This window comes from Dermacentor variabilis, chromosome 9 (assembly GCF_050947875.1).
Source record: "Dermacentor variabilis isolate Ectoservices chromosome 9, ASM5094787v1, whole genome shotgun sequence".
In the NCBI taxonomy this organism is placed as follows: domain Eukaryota; kingdom Metazoa; phylum Arthropoda; class Arachnida; order Ixodida; family Ixodidae; genus Dermacentor; species Dermacentor variabilis.
In genome coordinates, this window is record NC_134576.1 from 11,238,510 (window position 1) to 11,265,664 (window position 27,155).

The 27,155-nt window shown below is 47.8% G+C and overlaps 1 protein-coding gene across 9 annotated transcripts in view; it reads left to right on the plus strand.

Annotated features, from left to right (window-relative positions):
• Positions 1–27,155, plus strand: part of shf (WNT inhibitory factor 1) — a 415,400-nt gene that overhangs the window by 308,668 nt on the left and 79,577 nt on the right. For all 9 annotated transcript variants that reach the window (XR_012823046.1, XM_075670778.1, XM_075670776.1 and 6 more), the window contains 2 exons: positions 3,118–3,261; positions 9,903–10,007. Coding sequence is in view for 8 of the 9 variants with exons in the window: in XM_075670778.1 (XP_075526893.1) it covers positions 3,118–3,261; positions 9,903–10,007 (249 nt within the window). In the remaining variant the exon portion in view is untranslated. The remainder of the gene's footprint in view (positions 1–3,117; positions 3,262–9,902; positions 10,008–27,155) is intronic.

Sequence of the window (27,155 nt, forward strand, 5' to 3'; positions counted from 1 at the left end):
AAGGGCAGATCACGTGGGAAGTTGGAAACCGGCAATCGACCATTGATTACTGTCTGATGACAGAAAGAATTCATGATAAGTTGAGAGAAATGGTCATTGACGACGAAGGGTCAGCAGCATAGGGAGTGACCATAAACGCACAACTTTGAAAATTGTCTGTGTAGTTAGAAAAGAGAGCAAGGAGTGCAAAGTGGCCAGCCCAAAGTTGAGCGTTGAACAAATAACAATATAGTCACTAGAGTCGAGGAATATCTTTGCAAATGGCCAATTAAAGAGTGGGCTTCTAAGTGTAATAACAACAGAAATAAGGAAAGAGAAACATGTTAGTTGGAAAGGAAGAAAAGAAACCGAAAAACTGTTAGAACAGGCAAATACGAGAAGCGATCGCTGAACGACAGAAAGCATCCCGAGAACACACGCAGGCAAAAAGGCGCAGTTGCCGCAGGATGGGAAATATACCATGAGAAAAAGTCCATGGTTTAAATACTGGCGCAAGCTAAGATAAAAGGTGAAAGTGAACGTTGGTTTTAAGAAACGCGTGAGAAAAAGAAGGCCGCACCTAGAATATTTGGAACCATATAAAGTTATTAGGCTGGAAGTCAACAACAATACAACAACATATCCCAGACAAAGATGGAAACAAGCTGCAAGGGGAAGCGGCATTAAATTACATCCGAAAAATAACAGCCGAATCTTTCCAACGCAATGACGAGGTTGTATTTTAAGAAGAAAAAATAGCATGAAAGAGAACCAGATAGAAAAGAAGCTCGTGCTGACAAATTTCTACTGAAAGAAAGCCGTAGAGAAAATTCCTAAGCGCACAACCACAGGGCTAGACGAGGTTCCCGTTAGGCTGATTAATGAACTAGGACCAAAAACTTAGGAAGCTCTGGTGAAAACAATGAAAAAATGCCTTAAAAGATAGAATACCAGACAGTTGGCGACAAAGTAGAATGAATTTAATTTATAAAGCTAAGGAGGAGAAAGATAGAATTCACTCGTATAGACCGTTCAACATTACATCGGTAATATACAGGTTAGCAATGCAGGCAATCAAATTAAAGCTGCAAGAATAGGCAGAGAATAATGGCATTTTGGGAGAACTTTAGAATGGCTTCAGAATAGGTAGGCGTTTAGATGATAACTTATTTGTTCTTACTCAGTGTATTGAATAATCAAAAGTAGAAAGCAGACCATTGTATATATATATGGCTTTTTTAGGCGTTACAGGAGCCTATGACAACGTAGACCGCAACATTTTGTGGGATATTCTGGAAAGGGAAGGCTTAGGTGACGATTGTCTACAGCTTTTGAGAGAGATTTACCTAGAAAATACCGTTTGCGTTGGATGGGAAGGGATGAAGAGCGAGGAGAAAGTTCATATCAGCAAGGGACTGAGCCAGGGGTGCGCTTTATCCCCGCTGCTGTTTATAATGTACATGGTGAGGTTGGAGAGGGTGCTAGAAGGAAGTGATATCGGGTTTAATCTCTCATACAAAGAGGCGGATACAGAAATAGAGCTGCAGCTCCCAGGTTTATTTTGTGCGGGCGACATTTTGTTGCTAGCTAACAAGCAAAGTGATTTGCAACGTCTGGCTAATATCTGTGGGCAGGAAGGCAACAATTTAGGTTTGAAATTTAGTGTTAGAAAATGAGGTGTTATGGTATTCAATGAAAACAGTGAACAGACAGTGGAGATACAGGGCCATGAAATACCTCGGTTAACAGAACATAAATACCTTGGTACATGGATAAACGATGGCAATAGGTATATGGAAATACAGGAAAGAACGATAACAGCAAAGGGGGCTAGTAATGCGGCCGTAATGAAGCACAGAGCGCTATGGGGATAAAATAGGTATGAGGTGCTCCGGGGTGTGTGGAAAGGTGTAATGGTTCCAGGACCTAATTTTGGAAATGCGATTGTTTTCTTGAAATCAGAGGTACAATCAGGACTCGATGGCAACCAGTGGTCAGTGGGACGCCTCGCATTGGGCGCTCACGGGAAGTCTACAAATGAATCTGTGCAGGGTGATATTGGCTGTAATAGTTTTGAAGTGAAGGAAGCTCGCAGTAAAATTGATTATGAAGAACGACTGAGGAATATGGAAGAAACTAAATAGGCTGGGAGAGCGTTGAGGTATTTCGGCAGGAAAAACATTGATTCAGAGTGGAGGAAAACAACTATGGAGCTTACCAGCAAGTATGCGACCGGTATGGTGAGCAGCATGGCAAGAAAGAACGTCAAGTGGAAAGTCAGAGAGGCTGAGATAATCTCATGGGTGGCGGCAATGGAAAAGAAACCTGCTGTTAGTAACTACTTCGGGGGGCAAAAATGAAATCAGGAGATAAACAATTTATAACCCAAAGGGACGCTCATTACTTTTTGAAGCGAGGTCAAGACGTCTTAGAACGCGCACTTATAAAGGGAGATACAACAAGAAAGGAGAAGCATGTGCTTTCTGCGGTAAAGCTAGGAAAACGATGGACGATGTTTTTTTGGAATGTGAAGATATCTGCCCAGCGGTCAGTTTAGATATCTCTGGCCTCCTTGAAGCCCTTGGTTTCAGCGAGAGCAGGGGGAAAGTAAGCATGTCCCCAGCAGAAATTAGTAAAAGGCGGTAGGAAGATCGGTGGAAGAAAAGTAGGGAAATGACTAATAGCGGCGTACAAAAACAAAGTTCCTAATAGGGATTCAGAAAGTTTAGCTATAGGAATTATTCGTGGTTCTTTTTCCTTCCCTCTTCTTGCTTTTATTGCTTATTTTTTTAAGCATTGGTAGCAGATTAGGCAGTAGAATAACGAGAGATTGGTGGCGCAACCCACTACCCCGTTCTAAAGAGCATCCATCCATCCATCCATCCTGAAAGCTGGATCTGAATAAATATATAAATTATAGGCTCCGATTTGCGGCAAGCGCCACGCACGGGTCCTAATAATATTTCAAGGCACATTCAACGGTTTATTGCACGCCGCAGTCCGGCTTAAGACAAAGTACTTGTGCTTTTCTATACAATTATCTTCACTATCCCATGCATATTTTTCGACTGTGCGCCATTTATCTCACGTACGCGCGAATGTGTTGCGGCCACAAACAATGTTCACTGTGGTTTGCAGTGTTCCAAGTGTTCCTGCCGTGCTGGGGCAACGTCACCGGAACGGCGTCGTTCGGGATCGGGCTTCGCATCGAGAACGAGAAGGGGCGCTACTTGAGCGGCACACCGCTTCGGCTGCGTCTACAGAAGCAATGCGCCGACAACCGTAAGTGGCCGCCGACTGTGAGGTTCAATTTTGTTTTCGTGCGAGGCAGGGGCAAAATATCGGCATCCTGAAGAGCACTTTTCACAACACGCAGCAGCAATGAAATGTATATTTTGAATAAAGAAACACATCCAATAAAGAAGCGCTCTTACGGTTTATTCGCGTTGGTTTGTTAATGAAATGATCAGTCTCATTTCCCGTGATGAAATATTGCCGTCGCTCTTGGGCCCATGCTGCTTGGATGTAGCGAAGTGACACAGCTGTTGGGACGCATCAGCACAGAGACGAAGGGAGCTCCGACAGAGGCAAGTGCAGGTGCGCAGGTATCGTTCGAAAACAAGGTTTATTAACTTGGCATTACTTTATACTGTACACCTTCTACATGCAAAGCGATGTCATACCGGTCTTGGACGACCTTCCTGACTAGCCTGGTGTCCCCGAAACCCCTTCCTTAAATTGGTTTCCACAGCATCCAAAGAACCCGCGGTACGCTGGAGGCGACGCAGGCTTCGCCGCTACTCGCAACAATCGGGCAAGGCGACTTGATCCAATAGGGGCCAGAGTTTAAGCGATCAGACATGGTTGCGAAAACATACCACAAATGTAATGAGTCCCCCCCCCCCCCTATGTACAGCACGGACAAGCGTGAAACGAATGCGAGACACGTTCCAGACGCATCGGCCGGGTGCCTGCATGAGGAGTCGTGGTCACGCGCTTCCACCACACCACCCGACTCCCCCGCATCGACCCCACGACGAAAAGGGAGTCCGCGACATGATTTCTTTGGGACAATATGACACTTAAGTCAACCTCCAGGAATGCATCAAAGTTTCGCTGAGGAGCGTACACCGTACGCACAAAAAAAAAAAAAGAAAAAAGAAAAAACCAGTTTTTTAGGAGAACAATCAAATGCCCTAAAGTCACCCTAGGGAAGTTGGTGTAAAATCGTGAATGCACTTTTACAGAAGAGTACGCATTTGAGCTGGTTGGTTCATGATTACGAGCAATAAAAACAGCGCTAAACGACAGGACGAGTGAAGGGACACAGACAACAGCGCTGACTAAGAACCAAAGTGTCTTATGCCCAATTCTTACCAATGCCCAATTCTTTTGATTCTGTGGTTTCAGGTAGCGGCGGAGCATATATATGCTGACTGAAAGAATAAAGACACTTTGGTTGTTAGTCAGCGCTGTTGTCTGTGTCCCTTCACTCGTCCTGTCGTTTAGCGCTGTTTTTATTGCTCGTAAGCACTTTTACAACTACGAAGGGTCAGTATTTTATAATCGCCAGAGATTCCCCTCAACGCTTCGATAAGATCACCTACAACATCTTTTCAACAAGTACTATGCCATCAGTCCGATTACCTGGACAACTAAGAAAGAAGCATCAGCGACAGGATGCACAAAATATATGGATAGATAATTATAGCTTGTTTCAGTCACCGTCATAACATTGAAAAGTGCCCCAATGCTTCGTAAAAAACGTTTCCATGTCCCCTTGCTTGTTTAGCAGAGAGCGAGCACCAGGTTGAAAGCACGCCATTGCAGCATACGGAATAAGCAGTATAGGACCCATTGCATAAGGATTGAAACCTGTGGTCGCACGCTCAAACTAAACTGCTCGGGAAGTTTGAACAGTGGTAAGACACCAACACTTGATAAGTCTAACAGTGTAGCTGCCGCCTGGCTTCCGCAGAAATGTCTCCCTTTCTCGTTGTTTCTGGTTCATGCACGCTCGCAACCCTTCCTTCAGCCCCGCCGGACAGACGCTTCATGGCAGGGCACAAGCGCTCATTTGACCTCAGCCCCCGAACTTACTTGCCAGCTGTTTCAAAAGAAGCTACACGGGGGAAACAAGTTGCGCTCGGCGCTGCGTGCGACCTGTATCACGTGGTATCAGCGTTCGCGGTTTGAACGCGATCGCATGCCTCAATTTCACTCCAATAATACCACACTCCGATTGCGCTAGCTGTTAAACACTTTTCTTAAGAGTATGTGGCACGCGTTGGACCTCCACGTTCAGACACCTCGAGTGTTGCTCATATTGCTTGAGTCTTACATTTTGGTCCATCACTTGCGCACGCTGGGCGCAATGTTTCGTTCGAAGCAATGCGGCCGTTACTCTTCGTTTCTTTTTTTCGACGCACTTGACTGATGCTTTCAATTTTTGTAGTTTGAATTTAGTATGGACAAACTATACTTGATACCTCTTATGTCCTTCCTTAAGGCTACTTCAAGACTCTAGCGCCTCTCCTATGAAAGACCTCTGTTATGAGAGCAGCATTCCGGGCAAGTTGGTAATCCATTACTTAAATGATATTGCACGACAAAAAAAACGATACGGACGTGAAAGAAGACGTGTGTCGTCTTCGCTCACGTCCGTGTCGTTTTTTTGTCGCGCAATATCATTTAAGCAACCTATATATATATATGAAAGCCACAGCCCCACTGCTCTTTAGTTTACAGTACACTTATCTCCCTTGCAGTAAAGGAAGCCGTCCCAGCGACCTACGGGTAAAATAACACAGGCGGGTCATAGTACAGCTTTAGACGCTGGACATGCACAATTTCACGTCCTCAACGGCGACGATTCAAAGGTAGCTCGAAGGGTTCCACGATATAGTTGACTGGAGACGTTTGGTTGATCACGCGGTATGGGCCCTGGTACTTCGACGCGAGTTTCGGTGACAGTCCAGGGGTAGGGACTGGAACCCAAAGCCACACTAGCGACGCAGAAGCATAGGATACAGGGGCATGGGAAGTTTCTCGATGGTGCTTCTGGCGTTGCTAGTCTTCTGCCGTAAACATACGGGATAGCTTGCAACACTCTTCTGCGTGTGCAACAGCTTCGGATAAGGTAGTGGTTTCCGTGGTGTCAGGGCGGTACGGAAGGATAGTATCCATTGTGAAAAAAGGTTCGCGTCCGTACAGGAGAAAGAAGGGCGAAAATCCCGTGGTAGGCTGCGTGGCGGTATTATAAGCGTAGATCAAAAATGGTAGAACATGGTTCCATTTGCTTTGGTCGGATGCAACGTACATGGCCAGCATGTCACCAAGAGTGCGACTAAAGCCCTCGGTCATGCCATTTGTCTGCGGATGATATGGAGTAGTGGTGCGATGAATGATGCGGCATTCTTTGAGGAGAGCCTCGATGACGTCGGAGAGGAAAACGCGGCCTCTGTCACTAAGTATTTCCCTGGGGGCTCCGTGGCGAAGGATGATGTGGCGCAGGAGAAACCAGGCGACGTCACGTGCAGAAGTATTCGACAAAGGGGAAGTTTCCGCATAACGCGTAAGATGGCCGATGGCCATGATTACCCAGCGATTGCCGTCTGATGTGTTTGGCCGAGGTCCATAAATGCCGATGCCTACTCGATCAAAAGCATGTGCTGGGCAAGGCAACGGCTGCAATGGGGCGGTTGCACGACGAGGTAGATCTTTGCGGCGTTGGCAAACGAGGGAGGAGCGGACATAATGACGGATGAATCGATACATCCCCCGCCAGTTGTAACGAAGGCGTAAGCGCGCGTATGTCTTGAGTACACCTGCATGCGCGCACTGGGGATCGTCGTAGAACGCTGCACAAATATCCGAACGCAGTTGCCGAGGGACGACAAGCAACCATTTGCGGCCGTCCGAAAGGTAGTTACGGCGGTACAAGAGCCCGTCGCGAATGGAAAAGTGGTGTGCTTGGCGACGTAATGCGCGATTGGTAGTGGGTATTGATGGCGTGGACAAGAAACTCAGCATGAACACGATCCATGGGTCTTCTGCTCAAAAGTAATGTCCGTGGCAGCAAGGGAAGACTCGGACTCGGAGGCCTTCGGGGAGCTAACCTCGTCTGTTAGTGGCGAACGAGACAAGGCATCCGCATCCGAGTGTTTTCGGCCAGAACGGTACAGCACTCAGATGTCGTACTCCTGCAGTCGAAGGGCCCATCGAGCAGACGACTGGATGGTTCTTTTAAGGACGACAACCAGCACAACGAGTCGTCATCAGTTATGTCAAATGGGCGTCCATAGAGATACGGACGGAATTTGGTTATGGCCCAAATTATAGCCAGGCATTCCTTTTCTGTTACCGAATAGTTTGATTCGGGTTTAGTGAGTGCACGACTGGCGAAGGCGACGACATACTCATCGAAGCCAGCCTTCCTCTGAGCGAGAACGGCACCAAGGCCGACGCCACTCGCATCCGTGTGTATTTCAGTTGGAGCGCTTGGGTCGAAATGGCGCAGGATTGGTGGTGACGTTAAGAGACGACGCAGCTTTGTGAATGCGGCATCGCAATCCGGTGACCAGGTCGAAAGGTTGTGGCCACCACGAAAAAGATGCATTAAAGGTGCTATTATAGTGGCGAAATTTAGGATGAAACGGCGGAAGTATGACGCTAACCCGATGAAGCTGCGCAGTTCTTTCAAGGTCATTGGTCGCGGAAACTGGGCTTGTAGTTTCGCCGGATCAGGGAGTACACCTTCATTCGACACGACATGGCCGAGCATGACCAGCTGCCGGGCAGCGAAGCGACACTCAAAGTTAAGCTGGAGGCCAACATCGGCGATGCACTTGAGGGCGTGTTCAAGTCAAGTAAGTGGGAAGTAAAGTCAGGTGAAAAGATGACGATGTCGTCCAGACACCGCAGGTATATCTGCTATTTGAGGCCGCGCAAGATGTTGTCCATCATTCTTTCAAATGTGGCAGGCCCGTTACACAGGCCAAATGGCATCACGGTGAATTCAAATAAACCGTCAGGCGTGATGAAGGCCGTTTTTGGACGGTCTGACTCGGCCACTGGCACTTGCTAGTACCCGGATCGTAAGTCGAAAAATGGGAAGAATTCGGCGCCTTGAAGGCAGTCTTGCGCGTTGTCAATACGGGGTAGTCGATAAACGTCCTTGCGGGTGATCTTATTAAGTCGCCGGTAGTCCACGCAAAAGCAAATTGTGCCATCTTTCTTTTTGACCAGCACTACAGGAGAAGCCCAGGGACTGTGCAAATGTTGGATGACGCTGCGTTGTAGCATGTCTCCAACTTGCTCAGCGATGACGCTACGCTCCGTTGCGGATGCACGATACGGCCTGTGGCATAAAGGCGCATGGTTGCCGGTGTCGATGTGATGGATAACAGTGGAAGTACGGCCTAAGCGAGATTGTTGTTGGTCGAATGACGTGCGAAAGCAATCAAACAGATCGATGATCTGGGCGTGCTTACCTGGAGTGAGTTTGGGATCAATACACCGGGAAAATGTTGGGTCACACGGCCGCGTGGGAGGAGAAACTTGAAGGGCCAGAGCGTCAACCGAAGGAGAAGCCGGGTCGTCAGACACATCGTAAAGGATGCTTGGTTAGATTTCATCAGCACAACTAAGACATTCATCGTGGAGCAGGCTAGCAGGGCAAGGAGACAGGTTCAATACATGAAGTGCGCTGGAACCTTGACGAATTGCAAGAAGGGCAAAAGGAAGCAAGGAGGGATGACCGCGAGCAACAAGCTTAGACGGTGTGAAAAGAACAGTGGATTCGGAAAATCCAACGCAGGAAACGGGTACAAATGCGGCAGAGTATGGAGGAATCTCGGTGTCGGAGGTGACGAACACACGACCGGAAGCGTCATCATTATCTTCAAAAACGGTGTGGTCGAATGGCGACAGCGTGAGTTCAGCACGGGCACAATCTATAACGGCATGATGAGAGGACAGAAAGTCCCATCCTAAAATCATGGCATGGGAGCAGCGAGGCAGAACAACGAACTCAACATGGTATAAAGTACCGCTTATAACAACATGCACGGTACACTTCCCTAAGGGTTCAATCGGCGCAGCGCTTGCTGTACGTAATGAAATGGCAGAATATGGCGTCGCGACTTTTCTAAGGTTAAGACGAAGCTGGTCCGAAATCACTGATATTGCTGCTCCCGTGTCTACAAGCGCATGAACGGCAAAGTCTTCTGCATAAACTTCAAGGACGTTCGCAGGAAATAAACGAGGTCTTAAGGAGTTCGTTGAGATCGCAGTTCCTGCCTCCGGAACTGCAGTGCTTAGTTTTCCTCTCGGATAGCTTCAGGGCGACGGATAAGCGGCGACAGAGAACGCCGACGTGGAGATGGAGACCGACGGGTATTGAAGGTTCGGGAAGCAGGAGGCGAGGTTTCGAAAGGGTGAGCGGCAGAAGTGAAACGGGTCGGAGAGTCTAAACCGTTGCCTTGTTCCCTCGGAGATTCCGAAGGATACCATCCGCGCCGGCGGCAAAGCCATGCAATATGCCCAGGTAGGCCGCACGAATAACAGATAGGCTGGTTGTCATGGGTGCGCCATGGTTTGAGAACAGCGGATAGAGACTGATGGAAATATTGGCGAGGTGGGCTCACGGACAGTAGGCGTCCGCAACTAGAACGATAGAGCAGCGAGAGGTAACACAGTCGATCGAGCACCGAAACAAGGTTTGTCTCTCTCGTCATCGTTTTCTCTCTCAAAGCCACAGCCCCACTGCTCCTTAGTTTACAGTACATACATACATACATACATACATACATACATACATACATACATACATACATACATACACGTCACGCCTTGTCGCGTTTGTTAACGTAACATAACACGACTACATTGTACACGCAACTGATATGAAAACTGTGCTGCAGGTCCAGACCCCGAATGTGACCGCAAATGCGCCAACGGGGGTCGCTGCAACGCCGCGAAGATCTGCGAGTGTCCGAAACGATACATGGGCCGCTACTGCAAGACAGGCAAGTGGCTCGCTCGCCTCGCGCGGGCGTTATACTCGCTGCCCCCTGCTGGCGTTATGAAGATGTGCGCGCGCATTGTTTTTGCTTACTCGCGGCTCGCCAAAATCACCGTGAAAATAGACTGTGTATCACAAAGCAAGTTTCCTTTCTTTGACAGCGGCTGAGATTTACACATGACACAGCAGAAATGTAAACAATGGAAGGGGCAACGCTCGAAATAGCAACGCTCGAATAGCTTGCGGCCCTTCGGTGGCGTCACAGGCGGACGGCTGCACTATGTTTGTGATAACGAATAAGTTAACAGATGAATGGCAAATGATGATTGGTGTCAGTGCTGTCACGATATGCGCGCCTAAGAGAAGGTACTTAATAACAACATGACTATTAAAATTATCAACAAACGGTGGCACCCCACTGAAATTTTACTGTTCACCAGCTTGCAACAATGATGCAAGTGCGATGTTTGCAAGCAGCTCGGACCCACCGCACCCACCTACCAGTGGCCGTACATGTAAGCGAAAATACTATCAAATGTTTTTTTTTTTTTTCAGTGTGAAATTTCAAAGCGATAGGCGGACGATAAGCTGCGCCGTATCATCATCATTATTCTTAGCTTATATTTATGTCTACTGCATGACGGAGGCCTCTCCCAGCGATCTCCAATTACCCCTGCATTGTCCTAGATGATTTCAACTTGGGCCTGCAAATAGGAATAGTTGTGTCTAAATAGGAACGAGTGTCCACTTGCCAAAATCGCTCCACCGAGTATTTCGCAGAGCGACTGTTTAGGATCGCATTGTTCGATCCTTCGCAAGAATACGCCGTTCACAGCAGGCAGTGCTGCCTCTTCTTTTGTGGAATAACACAACGCTAGCTAGAAAGCACGACTATGTTATCCTACGTACACGGGGCAGAGTTTGACTTTCCAACTCATTTTGAACTTTTCTTGAGCCTGCCACGGACGAGCTGCTTGCAACACTTGCGTAATGGGCCCTAGCTTTTGCCCTCGATGGAAGATTGACAAGAACGCCGACTTGCTCACTCCGCGATGTATTTTCTGCATCTAACTAACGTCCTGGCGACTCGATGTGCCTGTATTTCTCTATTTCACCTCTTCATCCCTCCTCCCCCCTTTGAAGTGTCCTTACTTAGCACCAGATACTCTCGCCGACGTTCGGACAGCTGAAACTGTTTGCGCCGATCACCCGAACCGTGCCGGCTTCAATGTGGCGTGTCGCAAGAAGTACTCGTTACCCGCAGCTGAAAACATCGCGCTGGAAATGTAGCCGTTGCGAGAGGGCTCAGGCGGCAAGCAACGGCGCTTATTGAAGATAGTGATAAAAATTTCTATTGGCATCCCCTTCAAAACGGGCCGGCGAGGACTTAGGCTGCTTGAGCTAATCAGGTATTATGAACATCCATTGCAGCCTATCCCCATATCACTTATCTCTTCATTTAGAACTCTATTCCTATATTTTGCACAGTTACGTAGATGCATGAAATGACTCCGCAGCTATCAATTCCTCTCCTTCTTTTATTTTCCACTGATACTAAACGTCTCTTGCTTATCTCGACTGCTGACCGGTTTATGCTTCCGTCCACTTTAAATCTCAGCGCTTCTTGTGGGTGCACATCACCTACGGGTTTCCCTGCTTGAAGCAGGAAGAGGAGGAAAAGAATGAAGCAAATCTAAGGAGGTCGACCAGACGCACGTCCGGTTTGCTACCATACACGGGGGTTTAAGGGATGAAAAGAAAGAAAGGAGACGGAAGGAAGAAGGTACTCTCGCCATTGTCCATCATTTCATGCCTACAATCGGTCACTGAGGCCAGTCAATTTCATAAATTGCAGCAGTGGCCGCGTTGCTTTGTAAGCTTGCGACGCATGGCGCCATGGTCCGAGAATCTTAGTGTCTGAAAATTGCTTTCTGTTTAATCGATCCAACACCCTCGGAGGAACGTTGCATTCGATGTCATAGAGATTGCAAAGATACAGCACGTGCTCGATCATCTCTTCACAGTTGCATGAGTCGCAGATCGGTGGGTCGGACATTCCATTAAAGGGAAGCTAAAGAGTGAAGAGCTGTACGTAATGGTTTTCAACCCTCCGAATCCGAATATCGCATCGAAATTGAGCGAAAGAAAGCGCAAACAGGTTTTATGTCGACGAAAAGTGCAGCAGAACACTCAGGCAGCTCGCGCGCCTCGTTTCCGCCTGTGATTGGTCGGGCGCCTCGTGACGTCAACATTGGTATTCGTCCGGACCGGCCGCTGCCGCCACACATGAAGCACGGTGCAAGGTGGTTTGGCGTTGTGGTTTGGTGAGACGGTAATAGTAAATTTCGAGAGTTTTCGTTTCTCTGAGGAGTTCGGCGTTGCTCCCTACATGTATACGCAGCCGGCCTCTCCAAGATGCAAACGATGCTGGTAGCAAGCAGTACTTTCGACGCGAACGAAAGCGAAGTGTTAGCATCTCCTCGTGTTAGAAATGTTCTTTGGTGAGTATGTTTTTTGCAAAGCTGTATTCAGTGATCCATTGAGTTCGTTTCCGGGCAAACAACTGTACTGTTATGTTCCTGCATGCCTCCTCGTGGAACGTAAGGACGGATGTGATCGTCGGCATTTGTGCACTGCCCCAAAGCTGTTGGCAATCTACACAGACGGTTTACATGCGGGAAAAGTTTTCCGGCTCTTGTAGCACGTGTAGTGGCCTTCATCAGCGTGCCATCCGCACGCTAATCGTAATCGGAGCCGTAAAGGCGGTGAATTCCGTCGGCTATGCGAGACATCCGCTTTCTCTCTGTGCGCGAGGGGGTGCGCCGGCTTTCAAACACATGAAAACTTTACACTTGCACTGCATTATGGTAGCTGCATGTTGACTGTTTCACAACACACCCGCGAACAGAAACTTAACGGCGGTTTGCGACCAAACCTGCGTCAAGGTTGGGAGATGTACCTTCCGTTCAGCGTGGTAACACGAAGAGCTAGCAATAAATCAAAATCCAGGTTTGGACGAGTTCGTGTATTCATAAAGTCTTCCAAGACCAGTTACCATCCATCCGCCCGTCCCGTCTTTGTGCGTTCGTTGCCCCGACCTTTTCGCGCTGCGTTTAGAAAGCCGGCTAGCAGAAAGTCGTACTCTCACTCATGCACGCCTTATTGATAAACTCTGGTAGTAATCGTCGTCACGGAAGTGGTTAGAGCACAGCACTGTTGTTCTTGAGCGCTTGAAATTCTTTCGATTCACAGCAACCTCCCACTTAGCTGCAAGCTTCTTGTCTTGCGGGGAGTCATGGAACATCGTTGCGGCGGCTGGTCTGCGTGCAACCGTAGGCTGCACAGAACGCCAGCATGATCGGCCCACCACTTCAATTGATACTGCGCACGTCAACTACCACTACACATGCACACAAACAAAGGAATGCAGGCTCGAGCCAGGCAGTTTATGACGGCACGCACGCAGAAACAAGCGCGGTCAGGCATGGTCGCGGAGACTGCGAAGGAGCGGGACACCAGTGCTGACGTCACTACGGCGCGGTTTCCGGCCTCCGCTCGCATTTTCAGCGTCAGCAGCAGCGCGCGGCGCTCAACGGGGGGCGGAGCGACAGCGCAATTTTAACTGGCGATTACGTCGTTCCTAAGTGAAAAATCCCGCCCAAAATTTTACGTGCATGTTTTATAAGGTTCCCGCATCCGTACATGAGCGTCTTATTGAATTCGACAGACTCTTCAGCTTCTCTTTAAGGAATGAGTAGGCTTTCGTAAAAGCCACCCCTCACCACAGGCGGCACAGCAAAGTTGCATCACGGCGGGAGAAGTCCGATGGAATCTGCATCTTCAGTGTAGGATCCAGCCGGTGTAGACGGCAGTTGGAAAAAGTCGAGCTGTTCCACAAAGCTTCAGTCTTCCTTTGAGCAAGACCCCTCCCTGCGTGAGTGCTTTCGCATCCCATTAAGATGTGCTGAGTGTTCTCCGGATTTTTGCTGCATGCCTCATGTTATTGCACATATTTGCTACCGTATGTTTTTTCTCCTCAGGCACGAGCTCGGGCCTTAAAAAGCAAGGCACTGTCGTCGCTGTTGCCTTACAAAGTTTATCTCCTTATTTCTTTCTTGTTGTACTTGTAAATGTCCATGGTCAATTTTGTTTCCATCTTGTGCTTCCAACTTAGCTTCTCTATTTCACTCACTTTCGTCTTGACTCCTGATTGTCTATTAAGTACTTGGTTGCCAACTCTCTTGAGCTCTTCCTCCATTCTGTGTCTACATTTTTCATGTGCAGGTACCTGTGCAATTTTGCCGCCCATCTTTTTTAATCCATGCTCCTTGGTCTTACATCGAAAGTAATTTTGCTAACCGCTTCTCTGACTTCCAAAAAGACCCAACCAACGTGCACTGCCTCTTCTGTGGTTTTGCCGTGGGCGGCCGATGCCAATCGGCAGAATAAACATTCGTTAACTTCCAGCCCTGAGAAAGTGTTTGCTTTTAAGCACAGAATGGGCATTTTCGAACGTTAGGGCTGGCACCACGCACCACCTCATATTTATTGTGCCCCCCCCCCCCCCAAATACTCTAGGTTTTATTATTGCTGCATTCCGCTTTTACTTCATCCTCAAGTTATCTTGGCGGGTGCTTGAGTAAGTCATTCTTTGTTTATGCATACACCGAGGTAACTGTTTAGCTTAACCATGCGTACAATTTACTGTAGAAATTATACCACATTATTCCTCTCCTCTTCATTAGCGATCATCATTTTTATATCCACTGCAGGATGAAGGCCTGTCCCAGCGATCCCCAATTACCCCTGTCTTGGACTAACTGGCTGCAATTTGCGTGTGCAAATTTCTTAATTTCATCACCTCACCTAATTTTCTGCCATCCTCGACTGCACTTCCCTTTCTTGGCACCCACTCTATAGCTGTAACAGTGCACCGGTTATCTGCAGTATGCATTACGTGGCATGCCCAGCTGCATTTTTCACAGCGGAGCTGTCTTAGGCTAGTTTCCAGCGTTTTGTCACGTGCGTGTGCAAAAACTATCATTACGTGGGGCGCGTTTACGGGGGTATGAAACATTGCTTAAGAGGGTATGAGCCTGTAGGGGATATAAATCTATAGGCGGACGGCCCACAGATTATGCACAAGTACGACGAGCCGTTCGGCGTTCTGTGACCACTGCCTCCGGTTTGTGCGAATGCGGTCACAACAAGGTGTTCAGCCCGAAGGTGGCAGCATCATCTCTCCTATACTTCCTGTTGCGGCAGCCTGTGCATCAAAAGGGCGGGACACAGGAGGGCACCACCAACCGGAAGAGGTGCGCGTCACCGAGAGTCGGTTCGTCAGTGCTGATCGAGCCTCGGTCGCTGCACCCGTTGCTGTGCGACTCGTCTGCTCCAACAAGGACGTCGATGCGTTCAGCACCGATTTTGCTCTGTACACGAAGCTAGAGCAGTCGAAGTGCACCTCGGATACGGGTCCGACGACGAGTGTGTTCGCGCACAGGTGGCCGGTATGACGCATGTCGAAAGGGCCACCAAGAAGATCTACAGTGTCATCACAGAACCCATGGCCGCCTATCATAACGACCATAAAGCAATAGTTGCTGTGGTCACGAGATAAACAGTAATAAGAGTAAACATAAAAAAGTGCATGCTTGTGCAATATTCTTTTGTTGTTTTATTTTATTTTCGTTATACACAGCTCCGCTGTTCATCCACTTTCACAGAATGGCTCTGAATTGTTTGTCTTAATGCTGACTAGAATATCGGCCATACCCGTTTGTCCTCTGATCCACACCGCTGTCTTCCTCTTCTTATCGTTACGCCTAAAATGTTTCGTTCAATCGCCCCTTCTGCGGTCGTTCACTTGTTCTCAAACTTCTTTGTTAAACTCCAACTTACTGCCCGATATGTTTGCACTGGTTGGATGCAATGATTGTACACTTTTCTTTTGAACGAGAGTACTAAGCTCCAAGTCAGGATTTGATGCTGTATGCACTAGAACCCATTTCTACTCTTTTGTAAATTTACGAGGCTTCTACGAGAGCACTGTCTGAGCTCTAAGTGCTCAAATTGTTTGTTCTTGAAGATGGCTAATATTTCAGTAAAGAAAAAAGCCTGCGAAACACGAAAAACGGAAATGTGAAAAGTTCCTTATTTTCGTTCTGATTTGGCTTTCCAACGCTACGCTGTGCTCTTCCACGAATTCGAAATCATTCGTATAACAAAGGAATAGATGTGTTTCATTTAAGTGTAGCATAATTAGTGGCTCTTTCTTCTGCGATCAACTATGTAGTAATTTATTTAGCTACAGCAGACTTAACGATTCCTTGCATAAACTAGGTGGTGCTTTACTTAAGTGTAGGAGAGGACAGCGGCTTTCTTGATGTATAAGCTATGTTTTTAAATTTTTTATAGGCTTGATCTATATTTAGAAAATGCCTAACCAGAGTGCATTGATATTGTGCTGTCTTCAGCTGCTGCCGTTCTTGACAAAGGGGGTGAAGAACCCCTCAAGCCGCCATTTGAACGGCGTTTCCCTCCGCCTCTTTTTACACTGTAATGTGACGAAGCAAACAAAGCAATCACAATCAATTACTCCTTCCCATGATCAGATTCCCCTTTAAGTTATTTACTTTGGTAAACGTCCTCCTGCACAAACTCTACTGCCAGACTGGCGACCATGAACTTTTGTTGCCTAACCAGGATGTTGAACACTACATCTGTCTTCTGCGTAATAATGTTCAACTCTACTCTTACACTTTCTCGGTTAAGGTCCTCAATTATTTGTTGTAACTCGTCCCCAGTGTCGTGGAACAGGTCAAGGACATCTGCAAACCGAAGGATATTGAGATATTCAGCATTGATCCTCACGCCTAATCCTTCCCAATTTAAAAGCTCGAATACTTCATCTAACCATGCAGTGAATAGCATAGGAGAGATTATGTCTCTGCCTCACCCTCTTCTTGACAGGTAATTTTCTGCTTTTGGAGAACAAGAGTAGCTGTGGAATCGTTGTAGATATTTGCGAAGAGATTTGCGAACAGATTCACGCATGCGTTGTCTACTCCTTGATTGCACAGTGCCGACATGACTACTGGATGAAATTTCGCTTCACTAGCGATTACATTTCCCCTTTTCTCTCATCTAAAATAGGTTTAAATAAGTCGCTTCATCTTTACACGTATTCGCAAGTCTCTGCAAATTCTTTACTGTCCTCTAGTAGCACGGTAATTTTCCACCCGATGATGATCATACCTGCCGTGGTTGCTCCGTGGCTTTGGTAATGGGCTGCTGAGCACGAGGTGACGGGATCGAATCACGGCCACGGTGGCCACATTTCGATGGGGGCGAAAACACCTGTGTACTTAAATTTAGGTGCACGTTAAAGAACCCCACGTGCTCGAAATTTCCGGAGCACTCCACTACGGCATGCCTCATAATCAGAAAGTGATTTTGGCACCTAAAAGCCCATAATTTAATTTTTTTGAAGCGTGATGATGACATTGTGCAGTGGTGGCATAGAGGTAGAGCATCCACCTCGCGTGCAAGAGGACCGTGGCTCGAATCCCCGTGCCACGCAATTTTCCACCGGATAAAAAAGATCAGTGTGTTGATAAAAATTGCATAAACAGGCCTCGAGTGCGCCTTGATCCCGGTGACCAGAACCGGTAACGCAGTGCCTCACCAGAGCAGGATTGGCAACCCTGGTGCAGTACTTGGCCCCAACCTCCTATATGAATACAACAATCAAACCCCAGCCTCAGTCCCCAACAGCTGCGAAGCAACTGACCACGGTGGCGGTCAGACCTGCGACGCAGCAGTGGGTGCTAAGAATCCCTGGTTCTGGACAGGCCGCCATTGGAATCAGAACCTGGGAACGTTTAACGCTAGAACGTTATCTAGTGAGATGACTGTAGCAGTGCTATTGGAGGAATTAGAGGGCAGTCAATGGGATATAATACGGCTCAGTGAAGTTAGCAGGACAAAAGAAGCATATACAGTCCTCAAAAGTGGGCGCGTCCTATGCTACCGGGGCTTAGCGGAGAGACGAGAACCAAGAGTCGGGTTCCTGATTATTAAGGATACAGCTGGTAGCATACAGGAATTCTACAGCATTAACGAGAGGGTGGCAGGCCTTCTTGTAAAACTTAATAAGAAATACAAATTGAAGGTCATACAGGTCTGCGCCCCTACATCCAGTCATGATGACCAGGAAGTCGAAAGCTTCTAGACATAGAAAGACATAGAATCGGCGATGGGTCAAGTCAAAACAAAATACACTATGCTGACGGGCGACTTCAATGCCAGGGTAGACAAGAAGCAGGCTGGAGACAAGTCAGTGGGGGAATATGGCATAGGCTCTAGGAATGGTAGGCGAGAGTTATTAGTAGAGTTTGCAGAAAAGAATAATATGCGGATAACAAATACCTTCTTCCGCAAACGGGATAGCCGAAAGTGGACGTGGAGGAGCCCGAATGGCGAGACTAGAAATGAAATAGACCTTATACTCTGCGCTAACCCTGGCATCATACAAGATAGGGACGTGCTCGGCAAGGTGCGCTGCAGTGACCATAGGATGGTAAGAACTAGAATTATCCTAGGCTTGAGGAGGGAACAGAAGAAACTGGTACATGAGAAGCCGATCGATGAGTTAGCGGTAAGAGGGAAAATAGAGCAATTCCGGATCAAGCTACAGAACAGGTATTCGCAATTTAACTCAGGAAGATGGCCATAGTGTTGAAGATATGAACGACAATCTTATGGGCATCATTAAGGAGTGTGCAATAGAAGTCGGTGGTAACTCCGTTGGACACGATGCCAGTAAGCTATTGCAGGAGACGAAAGATCTGATCAAGAAACGCCAATGTATAAATGCCTACAGTGTATAACAATGTATGAAAGCCTTTAACCCTACAGCTAGAATAGAACTGGCAGAACTTTCCAAGTTAATCCAGAAGTGTAAGACAGCTGAAATAAGGAAGTATAATATGGATAGAATTGAACATGCTCTCAGGAACGGGAGACGCCTAAAAGCAGTGAAGAAGAAACTTGGAATAGGCAAGAGTCAGATGTATGCATCAAGAGACAAAGCCGGCAATGTCATTGCTAATATGCATGAGATATTTCAAGTGGCTGAGGAGTTTTATAGAGATTTATACATTAGCAGTTGCAACCACGACGATAATGGAAAGGAGAATAGTCTAGAGGAACTTGAAATCCGACAAGTAAGGCCAGAAGAAGAAAGCCTTGGGAGCTATGCAAAGGGGGAAGGCAGCTGGGGAGGATCAGGTAACAGCAGATTTGTTAAAGAATGGTGGGCAGATTGTTCTAGAAAAACTGGACACACCATATACACAATGCCTCATGACTTCGAGCGTACCGGAATCTTGGAAGAACGCTAACATAATCCTAATCCATAAGAAAGGGGACGCCAAAGACTTGAAAAATTATAGACCAATCAGCTTAGTGTCCGTTGGCTACAAAATATTTACTAAGGCAATCGCAAATACAATCAGGAACACCTCAGACTTCTGTCAACCCAAGGACCAGGCAGGATTCCGTAAAGGCTACTCAACAATGGACCATATTCACACTATCAATCAGGTGATAGAGAAATGTGCGGAATATAACCAACCCTTATATATAGCTTTCATTGAATACGAGAACGCGTTTGATTTAGTCGAAAGCTCAGCAGTCATGGAGGCATTAAGGAATCAGGGTGTAGACGAGCCGTGTGCAAAAATACTGAAAGATGTCTATAGCGGCTCCACAGCAACCGTAGTCCTCCATAAAGAAAGCAACAAAATCCCAATAAAGAAGGGCTTTTGTATCTGGAGACGATCCCAATTGCTGTCCCCCAGATATTTGACCTTGTCGTTGGGTGCGGAAGTTGGCCGAGGTTGAAGAGGACTTTGAGATGAAAACTGGAGGTTTATTTACATGATTTACAGTGGGAGTACAAAGAAATTAACAGTCATAAAGTAATTACGGGCCGGCAGCAACTCGGACGCTGCGGCCCGTGGCAAGAAGCTCGAAAGAGATGAATGAAAAAATGCTCTCTTGCTGCTCCCGGTCTCTGGATTTTAAGCTCTTCGGTGTCTCGAAGACACGTCACGTTCGGCCAATCAGCGAGCCCGCTCAGGTGACGACATTTTCGGCCAACCGGCAAGCCCGCTCAGGTGTCGTCATTTTCGGCCAGTGGTAGGCGCCCGTGCGATTGTGTCACACCCGGCGCACAGGGTCGCTCCTTAGGCCCCAATTGTCCGAGCGCTTACTTCTCTCTGCGGTATTGCCATTCTTACTTGCAAGCACCGTCACAAAGTCAGATGGGGGTGACGTTTCAGTGCTACAAAGCAGCTTCGCTCAGGCCCTGCGTTACCTGGAACCGTGCCAGGCTCTCGCTACACTTTCATGAAGAATCAAGCAGTGAATAGCTCCACCTGCGAGGTGGGGGACGCCAACTCGTTTGCACGTGCCGCGCCTTGGGAACGGGATAGATGTGCTTCTGCGCTCCTTCATTAGCTGTGGCACGATTCGATGTGGTCTGGTGAACTCGAAGGAGGCTCAGGAAAAGGTCCCGTATCTAACTGCTCATCGTCGCCCCGGAAGTTCGGAATGGCCGGTGAAATCAATTCGCTGGCCATGAGGAACGCTGAAAGAACCTGCAGGGTACTGGTGTCGAGCCTCGTTTGACGAACTTCGGGATCCTGGGCCCTGGAGAACATACGTCAAACAAACAAAACAACACAGCGCTGCACCACGCGTAAGCGCTGTTAAGAACGGCCTGCTACAGTGCAACTTTGCCAGCTATTTACGCCAGCGGTGGCAACCTCATCTTGGAAGGCCGCCGCCAACCTCTAGCCACGGCGTGACTAAGTTGACTTTGTGTCGGCAACAATACGCGCATCCTCCACTCTTCGTCGCTTCAGCTAGGATGCGTTTCATGAAGCAGACTTTGTGCTGAAACCGCCACCGTTACGCTCTAGCCTCGGCGCCGTTGTGACTGAAGGAGTTCGACGAAGCAGGCTTTGTGCGCAATACGACAACGCTGCCCTGTTCTGCTATGAGTGGGGGAGTTGCCGCGGGAACGCCGACGCAGGACCCTTCCCACGCGCCGACCAAGACGCAGGACAATGGCTACCCGGATGTGCTACCCGGGTCCCCTCCGAGTTCTACGAAATTCGTGTGGTGTCGGTTTTGGACCGTGAACACGTGTGTGTGTGTGTGCATGTGTGTGTGTCAACCGTCCCGCGGAGAGGCGGTTAGTTTACGATGACTAAACGAACGTTCGCGTCACCTTGTATCGCGGGAAGACCGAGTGTTTAAAAACTGCTGTTTTGTGGATGCTCGACACACTTTCCTTAAGCAGTCATGTTGGACTGAGACACTCTCTCAAGCAGTCGTGTTAGACTGATGTACTTTATCTCACAGTCATGCTAGATTGATGAACTGCATGTAAATACTGTAAATAAACCCATATTCCTCGTTCTCGATGAGAAGCAGTCCTTCCCTTCATCAACGTCCTCAGCGTGGATAAGTTGGACGACGGCATGGGCCTGCTACCTTCGAATTCATGCTGGACTCCAATCGACAACATATCACGAGCGATGGGATTGAGCCCCCAATCCTGACAACTGGCTGACAGCGGTGAGATGGACTTTGCGACGTGGTGCTGTGTCTGCGGTGAGTGCTTGGTTCTTGCTTTGACTCTCTAGGCTTCATTTTGTGGTTGTTCTGTTTAGAACTGTAGGGAAGCTAGATTGTTGATTGTCAGCTAGGTTGTGTTTTCCTAGCTAGATTTAGAAAGCAGGATCAAGGCAGTAAAGCAGCAATCATGGAGTTAAGGAGACTGCTGAGAGACGAATTGTTGATTGTTGGTGAGGTGAGGTGAGGTGGTGGTGTTGGTGAGGATAAAGATCGCGAGTTAAGAAAAGTACAACTTGAACTTGAAAGCAAACGTTTGGAGTTGTCTCAAGGAAGTGAAGGCGCTCTGGGATGATCAAGTGAGGCAGAATCTAGGCCCACTAGATGTACGCAAAGAAATGCTAAAATCGGAATTATTGGAGCTAATTTCCGAACAGGCCAGTGAGGAAGAAATTGAAATGGGGTTTGATCTTCTGAAAAAAAAAGAGAGAAACGGGACAGAGAAAGAGAAGAACGGGACAGAGAAGAACGGGAGAGGGGAACACAATAAAGATCGCGATTTAAGAAAAATGCAACTGGATTTTGAAAGCAAACGTTTGGAGTTGTCTCAAGGAAGTGAAGGCGCTCTGGGACGATCAAGTGAGCAGAATTATACCGCATGGACAGGCTACTAAAGCCATTTGAGGTCGGGACCGACATAGACTTGTTCCTAAGCAATTTTGAAAGGACTTGCGAAAAGATGAACTTCGGCCCGAATACATGGCCACAGCGGTTGCCGTCTATGTTGCCGTGTGAGGTGGTGGAAGTAATCGCCAGACTCAGTGCACAGGATGTACGTATATGATTATGCGAAAGTTAAGGCTAGTTTTTGGAAAAGTACCGCCTTTCAGCCGAAGCTTTTTGGCAGAGGTTTAGGAGCACAGGCAAGAAAGATAGCGAGGGGTATCCGGAGTTTGCATACGGCTTAAAGGCCAACCTAGTCGAGTGGCTGAAAAGCGCGGAAGCGTACGACAGCAGAGACATGATCATTGAATGCATGTGTCTAGAGCAGTTTTACAAAACCATATCCCAAGCTGTGAAACTGTGGGTGCTAGACAGAGGGAATGTAAACACTGTGGAAAGGGCGGCTGAATTAGCCGAAGAGTACGCAACGCGTAGAAAGCTGAACGCCGAGGACGGAAACTGGGACGGTCGAAATGTACCGCGGAAACCCTTTCCGTTCAAAAAGGGTTCGCAGACTAGACGATCGGAGCCTGTAGACATGGAGGAAAAGCCCGCAGAAAAGAGCGAGGAGAAACTTAACAGAGAAACCGCACAAAAAGAAGAGAAAAGAAAATTCTAATCTTTTAGACCAATTCGCTGTTACAAATGCCACAAACTGGGACATATAGCTGTAAACTGCGGAAAGCCTAGCGTAGTTTTCTCCTATGTGGATGAAAAAGACGAGAATATTGAACTTTTATGCCCATATCTTCACGACCTGCAAGTTCTGCACGACCTACACAAACTGCAAACCATGCTGGGTGCTGCGAGACAGTGCCGCCACGATGGACATTGTCCGTCCGTCTTATGTGACGGTAGCTGACTTCACTGGATAAGTAGCATGGTTTAAACAAGTCGTAGAAGAACACAGCGTGTGTCTGCCCACGGCCAAAGTCAAAATCAGTGGACCATTCGGGGAGCTAGAGACTGAGGCTGCACTTTCCAAATTTTTGTCGCTGCAGTACCCTTACATCTTTTCGAATCGTTCAAATCAGTTACTGCGTGAAAAAGGGCTTAAACTGGGAGAGGGCGTAGTACAGGCATTGACGCGAGGCCAAGCTCGTAAAATCGTGTCGCTTTCGGCCGAAAATGCACAAGCTGCTCTAGCGGAAGTAGCAAAGGAGATAACTGCAATAACCGAATCCGAGCTAGGCTCGAGTGATGAAAAAACAGTTGAGGAAAACCTGCCAGCTGACCAGTTCAATGAGAGCGTAGCACTAGAGTGTCAAAGTTCAAGCCTGCAGGAAGAGCATGCTGACGCACTCACAAGTGAGACAGGGTCGTTATTATCATCGGCCTCAAAGAACTTTGATCAGCTCTTGCGTGTGGATACAGAGTCATTGGCAGCCGAGCAAAAGAATGATGAGAGCTTAGCTAAATTACATCACACAGCCAAAGAAGGCATTGCTAGGCGCAACGTGACGATACATGAGAGAGGAGGATTGTTGTATCGGCACTACAGAGATCAAAAGGCTAGGATTTTAGATCAGTTAGTCGTACCTACTAAGTATAGGGAGGACCTTTTGAGTCTCTGTCATGGAAATGGGTGGTCCGGCCACCTAGGAATAAGCAAATCAAAGGAAAGATTTCTTATGGAATACTACTGGCCTGGCTGTTTCAAAGACGCAGAAAACTTTGTAAGATCATGCGACGCCTGCCAGCATTCTGGTAAGCCAGGAGAGACATCGAAACCTCCACTGAAGGTAGTGCCCTTAATAACAGAGCCTTTCAGACGACTTGTAATAGACACGGTAGGGCCTCTTCCAAAAACAAAATCGGGCTACAGGTGCTTGTTTACCATGCTGTGTCCGGCTACAAAGTTTCCAGAAGCAATCCCTCTGAAAGAGCTCAGCTCCACCGAAGTAGTAGACGAGCTTTTGACAGTGTTTGCACGAGCTGGGTTTCTAGCCGAAATTCAGGCAGATCAAGGGTCAGTATTCACGAGCGCACTGACTTCCACATTCTTGCAAAAGTGCGGGGTAAATTTAATACACAGTTCTGCCTATCACCCTCAGTCAAACAGTGTAGAGACGTGGCATTCGGTGCTTAAGCGAGTTTTGCATGCGCTCTGTTATGAGCACAAGGAGGACTGGGAGAACTGTCTGCCGGCAACTTTGTTTGCTTTGCGAACGGTTCCACATGAAGCGACAGGGTTCTCGCCAGCAGAACTAGTGTATGGGAGGACACTCCGTTCTCCATTGAGAATGTTAAGAGAGATGTGGGAGGAAAGAGGGGAGAGTCCAACAGTGGTTGAATACGTGCTAAATTTGCTGGAACGGCTAAGCGCAACCCAAGAACCAGTCGGAAAGAACATGGGAGTAGCTCAAAAGAACGCCAAATTCTATTACGACAAGGATGCGAGGCTTCGTACGCTTAACGCCGGAGACCAGGTAATGATCCTCAAACCTTCAAGAAAGAACAAGCTTGAAGTTCACTGGCACGGGCCCGTTAAAGTGTTGCACAAACTTTCAGATACTAACTATGCTCTGAAAATTCCTGGTCGGAGGAAGGATGTGAGGATATTTTACTGCAATTTGATGAAGCCGTATGTATAGCGGAGCGGAGTCGTTAACTATACCATCAAAGAGCAGGATGGCACTAGTACCAAGTTTAAGGAGTATAGGGCAACCTCCAACTCTGAAATCGGCCTAGAAGAAGTAGTAGAACACTCGGTAACCTCGCAAGCTCTAAGACCCGAGCAGCTAGATGAGCTAAAAGGGGTGTTAACGGAATATATCGACAAGTTAAGCGATCGGCCAGGTAGAACCGAACTAATAACGCTTGAAATAGAGCTGACATCAACCGAACCAATAAGATCAAAGCCTTACAGAGTGTCTCCAAGACAGAGAGTGATTATGAAGGCAGAGATACAGCGCATGCTAGAGTTGGGAGTTATTGAGCCCGCTGAGAGTGACTACACGTCACCGCTAATACTGGTAGAAACCTCTAACAAGGACCCTTGTCCGTGTGTTGACTACAGAAAGTTAAATGCCATCACTAGGGATCAGCTGTGCCCGATACCCAACATTGAGGAACGAATTGAAACAATTAGCGCTGCTAAATACATTTCAACTCTAAAGCTCGTGCAGGGGTACTGGCAAGTTCCCCTTTCAAAAAGTGCCAGCCGCTATGCCGCATTCATCTCACCTGTAGGCACTTTTCGCCCTCTCGCACTCAGCTTCGGGCTGAAGAACGCGCCGTTTAGCTTCTCTAAGTTAATGGATATTGTCCTAAACGACTTGCAGGAGTTCGCCTTGCCATATCTTGATGATGTAGCAATTTTTTCGGACAGCTGGGAACAACACGTATCGCACCTCAAACAGATGTTCTTACGGTTGAGGGAAGCCGGCTTAACGATGAAGGCGGAAAAGTGTAGATTTGGTTGTTCACAGGTTACGTATCTGGGCCATGTTGTCGGCTAAGGCACGAGACGGCCGGCCGAGCTGAAAATAGCTACGATTGGAAAATTTTCTCAGCCGCCCACGAAAACAGACCTTCGTTCATTTTTGGGACTTGTGGGGTACTATCAACGGTACATTCCGAATTACTCGCAAATGGCAAGTCCATTAATGGACGCCCTCCGAAAGGGAGCACCGAGTAGCATACACCGGGATAAGGACAAAGAGAAAGCTTTCCAAAGTTTGAAAACGCTATTGGTTTCTCGTCCTGTGCTTCACGCGCCAGACTACACAAAGGAATTCATAGTTCAGTGCGACACAAGCGACAGAGGTATGGGCGTGGTACTTAGTCAGGTCGGCGATGATAACGAGGAGCATCCTATCTTCTATGCCAGCCATAAACTAAATGTAAGAGAGGAAGCCTACAGCGCTTCAGAGAAGGAATGCGCTCATTTAGTTTGGGCCGCCCAGAAGTTGTTGTGTTACTTGTGCGGAGCGAAGTTCATCTTTGAGACCGACCACTGTCCTCTGACGTGGCTCAATCAAATGTCACACAAAAATGGCCGTTTGCTCCGATCGAGCTTCACTCTCCAAGAATACAAAATCTCCGTTAGATATAAGAAGGGAAAGTTGCATAGCAATGCGGATGGTTTGAGCAGGCTAATTTAAATTCTGCGTTTGAGGGTCCCGCCTAAATTTTAGGGTTGCTAGTGTTAATTTTATTAAGCCAAGAAGATCCCCTCTCATTTAGCAGGATTCCCTCCATGATTGCTGAATTTATCAGCACGAAATCGCTTCAAAAATTGGCATAGCGAAATGCAGCATTTTTTTTTGTTTCTGCACTTATCTTTCTTTTTGAAGCCTAGCGGGTCTAAAGTGAGAGCCAATGTACGTCATCTCGGCGCAGAGCCGTGTTGTGGGGTTCATTTTGCAGTTGCCTGTCCGTGTTGGATGTTTTGGGGCGTTGACATTACACAAGTGGTCACTGCGAGCCAAGGCATCACCCCCTGGCCACCAGCTGTTCTCTTACTGCCCAGCGGTTATCTGCGCTAGACAGTCGAGATTTTCCGGGCCATGGAGGCGCTGTTAAGAACGGCCAGCTGCAGTGCAAGCTTGCCAGCCATTTACCCCAGCGGTGGCAACCTAATCTTGGAACGCTGCCGCCAACTTCTAGCCACGGCGTGACTTAATCGACTTTTTGTCGGGAACAATACGCGCATCCTCCACTCTCCGTCGCTTCAGCTAGGATGCGTTTGACCAAGCAGGCTTTGTGCTGAAACCGCCACCGTTACGCTCTAGCCTCATCGCCGTTGTGACTGAAGGAGTTTGACGAAGCAGGCTTTGTG